Source organism: Nicotiana tabacum, chromosome 8, assembly GCF_000715075.1.
Source record: "Nicotiana tabacum cultivar K326 chromosome 8, ASM71507v2, whole genome shotgun sequence".
NCBI lineage: Eukaryota > Viridiplantae > Streptophyta > Magnoliopsida > Solanales > Solanaceae > Nicotiana > Nicotiana tabacum.
The window spans coordinates 30,223,467-30,230,795 of NC_134087.1; the positions used below are offsets into that span (position 1 = coordinate 30,223,467).

Sequence of the window (7,329 nt, forward strand, 5' to 3'; positions counted from 1 at the left end):
TCAAAAATACCGGATTTAATGGAACTCGTAACTCAAAGGTGAGCTATTAGCTTCACCACTGTCCATATTCTGGAAATGTTGAAATTCATTATAAGGAGCGTTTTTCTTCAAAATTCAAATTAGTGATTATTTAGTTGTCAAAAGAAAATGGCAACCAACTAGGAGTAACATACTCTTGTATTGTGCTTTTTTGGTTGTCATTATTTATGGTTAATTCCAGATATTTTAAGATGAAAATAAAATCGTGTATATATACTACGTACAACTTATTTAGTTGGAGTGTCCTGTTTCCTTGCTGCTGCTACTACTACTACTGCACCACTTCTTTGTTTCCACTCTCAGTCACACTGCAAAAAAACTGTGACTATTTCAAGTGAAATAACAGAGAGATTTACACTAAAAACAACTGGCGATCATAAATGTTTCTCCAAACGAAATCGTGAGCTTTTGCTGCTGTACGATTTCACGGATTCTCCATCACTACACTGCAATCTGCATAGGTACAATCCAACTAAGACTGGCAAAGTAGTACTCTTCATTGTTATCCACACTCTATTATCTTGTCAATTTATTTTGGATTTTCACTGAATTAATAGTGCCATTATTTACTTTATCTGAAATTGAAACCATTAAGTGATGGAGCTTGATAAGGTGACGATGGAGATTTTCTCCAAGCTAGAGCAGAAATGGTTGTACCAATATGAAGGCAAGAAAACGCGTATTCTCAGCATTGACGGTGGTGGAACTAACGGCATCGTTTGTGGTGCCTCTTTGATTCATCTCGAAGATCAGATCCGTGTGAAAGCGGGTGATCCTCAAGCTCGAATTTCGGACTTCTTCGACATTATCGCCGGTACAGGTATAGGTGCTATTTTCGCTGCAATGCTTGTCGCTGACGGTGGTAATGGCCGTCCGTTATTCACGGCGAAGGATGCTGTTAAATTCGTAACGGTAAACCAGTCGCGGCTGTTTAAGGTGAAGAACGTCGGCGTTTTCGCCCGGAAAAGGAGGTTTTCAGGTAAGAGTATGGATAAAGTGTTGAAGGAAGCTTTCAGAAGAGAGGATGGGAAAGTGTTGACGTTAAGGGACACGTGTAAGCCTATACTTGTTCCTTGCTTCGACCTCAAAAGCTCAGCTCCATTCGTTTTCTCCCGAGCTGATGCGACGGAGTCTCAGAGCTTCGATTTCGAGCTCTGGAAAGTTTGCCGTGGCACATCAGCTAATCCGTCAATGTTTAAACCGTTTCAGTTAAATTCCGTCGACGAGAAAACCTCTTGCTTCGCCGTAGACGGCGGTCTTGTCATGAACAATCCCGCCGCCGCGGCCGTCACTCATGTTTTGCACAATAAACGAGATTTTCCTTCCGTGATAAGCGTTGATGACCTTTTGGTTCTCTCTCTAGGTAACGGTCCGTTAAGTCCTCCGTCAAACTTGAAACTCCGTAATGACGGTTATTGCTCTCCGTCCTCTGTCGTCGGTATCGTCGTCGACGGCGTATCTGAAACTGTTGACCAAATTCTCGGCAATGCCTTCTGCTGGAATCCTAATGACTACGTGAGAATTCAGGTAACTGTCACAATTTATTTTTAGCAAAATCAAAACATGAATATTAACTGCGTAAAATTACACTCTTGAGTTGTTTTTTTAACTCATCAATATTTAATCGGCTCAAATAATCATCTTATTTTGTAATTAATCCAACCTTAACATTGATTAACCTACTTTATGATATACTTTTAAATAAGTTTTATATTAATATTTTGCGTAATTACTTTAAAAATTAGCTATAGGGGGTGTCAGCGTTGTTAACGGCGTAGCGTTTTATGCACAGGCTAACGGCTACACAAGTGGAGGAGTGGGACCGAGAGAGGAGGAGGTGTTGGAGGCAAGAGGAGTTGAGTCGTTGCCTTTTGGTGGTAAACGGTTATTGACGGAGACTAACGGACAAAGAATCGGAAGCTTCGTACAACGGCTTGTTGCGTCTGGGAGTAGTAGTTTGCCGCCAAGTCCTTGCAAAGAAACTGCCGTCAACCCCCTTACAAACGGACGTTAAGTCATTATATTTTTAATTCACTTTTGTCCGTTCTGTTAATTAGTGCTGTACTCGAGATTGGTTTTCTTGGTATAACCGTTGTCGTATTACGCCTTAATCTTGTTGATGCTGCCGCATTAAATAATACTCCACTACCTTAATGTGTGCGGTACTATTTTACATAAATTCTCCTTTAAGGGATCGTATCGAATGAGGGTAGATATTTTGTAGGAATTGTACAATTATACTACGTAACAACTAACAAATAAAATATATACGTATATTGTACTGATCAGAACTTACTAACATGTTCTGAAGTAATAAAATATACGTATATTATGTACTAAACAGTACTTACTAACATGTTCTGAAGTACTTCGTATTTTAAGTTTAGGTTATGATGTGCTGTTACAGCTGGTCGTCCTCTCTTCTACTGGAATTAGTAGTAATTTTAAGTAGGCAAATTAATTAAGCCAGAAATTGCTCTTTTACATAGTTTGACCTCGATCATCAACATACTTGGGAAAAGAACAGTATTGATGTCGAATGTTCCGGAGAGGCAACGTTTGAGGAAGGCTGTATATGTATATATTTTTTTTTTTTCGGTTTACAATAAGTGACCATTTTATATTTTTATTTTGGTCCAAAATAAGTATTCATTTGCATAATCAAAAAGGAATTAATTTTATTTTTCCAAAATTTGCCCTTATTTACATATTCCAATATGTCAAGATAATAATTAATTACGGTTAATTTAGTAAATACATTTTTTTTTCTTTAGGAGTTCGTATTTCCTTAATGGGTGTGTCAAAGATAAAATAGTCATTTATTGTGGATCGGAGCGAGTACGAATTAAATACGAAACATAAAGATGCACTTCACCTAACAATGTGATAACTCAAAAATAGTGTAATAGTCTTTTCTTGAGCGTAGGATCTATCGGCAACAAGGTCGTTAATATCTTTACTAAAGTAAGGATAAGACAACATACACATTATCAACTTGTGAGATTTTACCGCATAAGTTATTATTGTTGGTGTTGTTATTGTAGTCTAGTAGCTCATTGGTCAAGAATCTACAAATAACCGCCGTTTGTGGTAACCTTTGCCCAATAGGGCCTTCTATATATACACGTGTGAGATAAAGATCAGATAACCTAAAATTTCAGTCCTAAAATGGTGTCAAAATCTGAGGATGGGAAGAGTAAAAATCAGGTGGCGAGTAACCCATATACTATATATCTGCTTAATTTCTTTGTAAACAACAATCACATTGAATCAAAATGTCTTTGTTGACAGACTCTGTCCATTCACCATGTACACACATTAAAACCCCGCAAAATTAACCATACCATATAATAACTACAGCAGTATTTAAAGCTATACTAGATTCTAACCTAAAGCTAAAAAAGGCGTACTTCTCTAATAATAATTGACAGAAAATTAAGCGTAAGAATACTTGTACTTTTTAATGCTAAATACCAGTAGTAACAGGTAGGACTTTTTCTTTTGGGTATGTATATATATATATAGGTATGCTTTTTCTATTGTTGCTTTCATCCCATTGCGCCCATATTTTAGTATGTTTAATTTTGGCTGCTTCTTTTAACAAAAGCATAATTATCAAAAGTAGACAAGGACTGAACCAAATGGCTAAGTTCTTTTGGGGAAATCAGACTTGGGTTGGGGGAATTCTTCTTAAATAATGGAGTATTCATGTACTACTTGGTTCAGTGCGTTATCTGACCTGACTCCTTGATCCAAATGGCTCAGTTCTGGTATTCCTAGTCTTATATAATTCTTTCAACTTCCATTTTTATTCATTCATTACTAAAATTTTATTGAGAATTATCTAGACACCCACTCTTTCCACCATGATAAAATTTGTAGAATAATGAATGGAAGTATTATACCACTCTTATGATAGTAGATTTTGTACATCTACTAACTCTTCCACATTTCTTTAGGCAAAGCTGAGACATATATAGCAAAAGTAAGAACTAGTTATATTAACAAGTTAATAGGTATCTTTAGTTCGGGTCCTCTTTCTTCAAAAGGAAAAAAGGAAACAGATGAAAGTAAAAGAACAGACAACGGCAACTTTTTATGAATTTTATGTGCTTGTTGAGACCCTTCTCATCAAGTATTTTTATGAATTTAATGTGCTTGTTGAGAGATTCCTGACATGTACAGGGTGAATAGCTAACACATGCAATTAATAAATTTAACCATCGTTTTAACTTTTCTTCTGTCGATTGTTTTGTCTATACTCATTGGGACCCTTCTCGAATTACAGTAGTTGCTTTAACAGTTTATGAAAAGAATTAATTTGTATGGAAAGGGTCCCTGTTCTCCAGCTACGTGCAAGTTTGCCGTGGATAAGTTTGGAGGCTGTACACAAATTGTAGTTACATATAATTTGGGAAGCGCGAGCGTTAGGCTAATTAAGCAATCAATGTCCGTGTAGTTACTATCTGCTAACTGGGTCCTCCGTACAAGAAAACCAATATAAAGAGCAATTGAGAGAACATGAAAGAGAATTGAGAATGAAAGAAAGCTTAATTGTGTTAATGAAAGTTATTACAGAAAAACAACACAATGTCGATGGGAGCGACGCCAGTACAGAGAATTATTTGCTTGCTTTAAAGTTTGATTGCTTGATCCCCTAATGCTTAAAAAAAATAAACTAAAGTTACAAGATTTGAGATAACTAAGTTAGAGAGACATAATAAAAATACACGAAGTAAAACTACTCAATATTTATAATAGAAATGACTTATATATTTGCAATTGAGTTGATATATATATATATAGGTTGTCTGTGAACAACTGCGAGGGGACAAGATCTTATCAAAATCTGTATAGAAATACGCTACAATTAATCTCGTAAATACGATGTCTCTCGATACATAATTAAGTTGTCTATGTACGAGAGAGAGAGAAGTCACACGTGTGGATGATCTTGAGACATGGGGGGATGGGAAATTATTGTGTGGAAATGCGTCTTTCCCCCTTGGTGGTGTCAACTGTCAAATGATTTTACTCCATTGTCGCTAATAAAATCATGTCCCTTCATGGGAAGTTTATGCGTATGATATTCAACACGTATCTAAAAAAGATACTTGTATACTATCTTCTAGTAATGCCAATATGCTTAGTTATCCTTCTATGGGGAAAGGGGAATCGTCCTAATTTCCATCAACTTTAAACTTTTAAACCCTAATAATGTAAAATTTTGTTATAATTACAAGTCAGCTACTTTGAAAATAAAGCATATAAGTTGTTGTGAAGTCCAAATAATTGTAATATTATACTCCCTTCGGTCCACAATAATTGATCAATTTGTCTTGAGCGTACCCATTAAGGAAATATTAAATTCTAGACTAAAATAGTTAATATGACTAAATTATTCTTAATTAAATGTTGCAGCATAGTTATAGTAGCACTTACTTCGCTTTTCAAAGGTGTGGAGTAAATGACTTTTTAGAGATACATGCATAAGCGTAATTTTGAAAAAAATAAATTAAAATTTTTTTTGATTATATAAATGGACACATATTTTGAATCAAAATAAACAAATAAATTGGGCACTTGTAGACCGGAGGGAGTATAAATTAATGACGCTAACTTAACCTCCCCTTCCAACCAAACGTCAGACCTAGAAAATGCAACTCGTAGATATACACGTATCATGTTATTCTGGTCGGGGAGATATTGTGGTATATTGTTGAAGTGGGTGTCAAAATTGAGGAAATTTGCAGAATTCAGAGGGTGCACTATGCTGTATTTTCTTGAAGCAGAGGTTCGACAAGTGGAGAGATAAACAATTCAAAGCTTATTTGTATCTAGAAAATGCAGCAAGCTAGTAATACTATATATATTTAACATGTAGTACTATTGTATTTCTGGTATATCTTGATATTGAGTCATGAAATTTTAAGAAACTTTGCTGAATTCTGTAGACAATAAATTTTGCGTCGAGAAAATAAAATCAGGATCGAAAAATATTGTAACAATCATAGTATTTGATTTCAAATAATATGAGTATACAATCTCTATGATTCCTCTGATTCTACTTTTCTAATATAAATTCAAGGGCCTTTAAGCTTGATCTTGAATTCGAATTTGATTTATCCGTCGCGAACACTTTGATTGTTGCCACGAATTGTATCACGAACAAGTAGCCTTGATCTTGAACGCCTTGTATTTAATTTGACTTCGTTCTTGATCTTGAATACTTGAATTGTTCTTCGTTCTTGAGCTTGAATTTGATTACTTGAAGCTTGAAACTTGTAGAGAAATTTGCGGCGTTTGATCCACGAGCTCTTTCTTGCTTCTCGTTATAAGTTCTGGTGTCTTTTCTGAGTTATGAAGACCCCTATTTATAGTTGTGGAAGGGAGAAGTTGTGATAAGAACAAACTCTTTCCGACCAATCAAATTGAAGTGTGACATGGCCGCATTTGATTGGCCAGAACATGTCACTTGCACAGGAACTGTTTCATTGGCCATTTAATGTGACTTGACATGCCTTGTCATTTTGACACGTGACATGATCCTATTGACTCTTTCGTTTGACTTGGTGCGCCACGTCATTTGACACGTGGCACCAAACTGGGCCTCTAGGAAGATGACATCTTGGACTTAATGAAGTGAGCTCATCACTTTAGCAAATTAAATGAGCTAGCCCAATGGATTAAGGCTTATTATTTAACCTATATATATTGGACTTATATATATAAATAATATTTATTTGGACTAATAAAATTCAAATTATTTTATGAATTTAATTTTAATAAAATTTATATGCCTACAAATGCCTCATACTTCAAGACTTATCAAAGCATTTAAACCTTTGAAGACTACGCTTGAAGTATTTATATTAGTATACTTGAACTGGCTTGATTTAATCATATGAATAGTTAAAGTATTTGAAATATATATTTCAAATATCATTGTTACATGCCTCAATCACATTGAATATAAAAGCCATTAAATTTTAGATTCCAAGATGGCCCCTCACGTAGTTTTGTTTAACCAAAAAATAGGAATTTCGGTCAAAGCTTACTTTTAGAAGAACTCGGGTTACTGATAATCAAATATGGAATAAATAAGAAGAATTGACTTAAATGATAACTGAATAAGTAAAAGAAAGCAAAGTAAATCATTGTACTCCAATAATATTCTGTGTCCTTATAAATGTTATTTCTCTCCTTTTATAACTATTTCTAAGTAATACGTTTCTTTCCTCTCATAACAGAGCCATTATGAGCAATTAATGACATTTAATGTAACGTTAT

The 7,329-nt window shown here is 34.9% G+C and overlaps 1 protein-coding gene across 2 annotated transcripts; it reads left to right on the forward strand.

Moving 5' to 3' along the window:
• The first annotated feature begins 262 nt into the window (after positions 1–262).
• On the forward strand, positions 263–2,150 carry LOC107825368 (putative inactive patatin-like protein 9). Of its 2 annotated transcripts, XM_016652218.2 has the most exons (3): positions 263–500; positions 635–1,566; positions 1,832–2,150. In XM_016652218.2, the coding sequence occupies exons 2-3, from the start codon at positions 637–639 to the stop codon at positions 2,051–2,053; spliced, it is 1,152 nt and encodes a 383-aa protein (XP_016507704.1). In that variant the 5' UTR covers positions 263–500; positions 635–636; the 3' UTR covers positions 2,054–2,150. The 2 variants fall into 2 exon arrangements, with proteins under 2 accessions (XP_016507704.1, XP_016507703.1); XM_016652217.2 differs by having other exon boundaries at positions 263–1,566.
• The last annotated feature ends 5,179 nt before the right edge of the window (positions 2,151–7,329 follow it).

Coding starts and splice junctions, on each gene's coding strand:
- LOC107825368 (XM_016652217.2), top strand. CDS start 637: ATGGAGCTTGATAAGGTGACGATGGAGATTTTCTCCAAGCTAGAGCAG. Junction 1,567..1,831: donor ATGACTACGTGAGAATTCAG/GTAACTGTCACA, acceptor TTTTATGCACAG/GCTAACGGCTACACAAGTGG.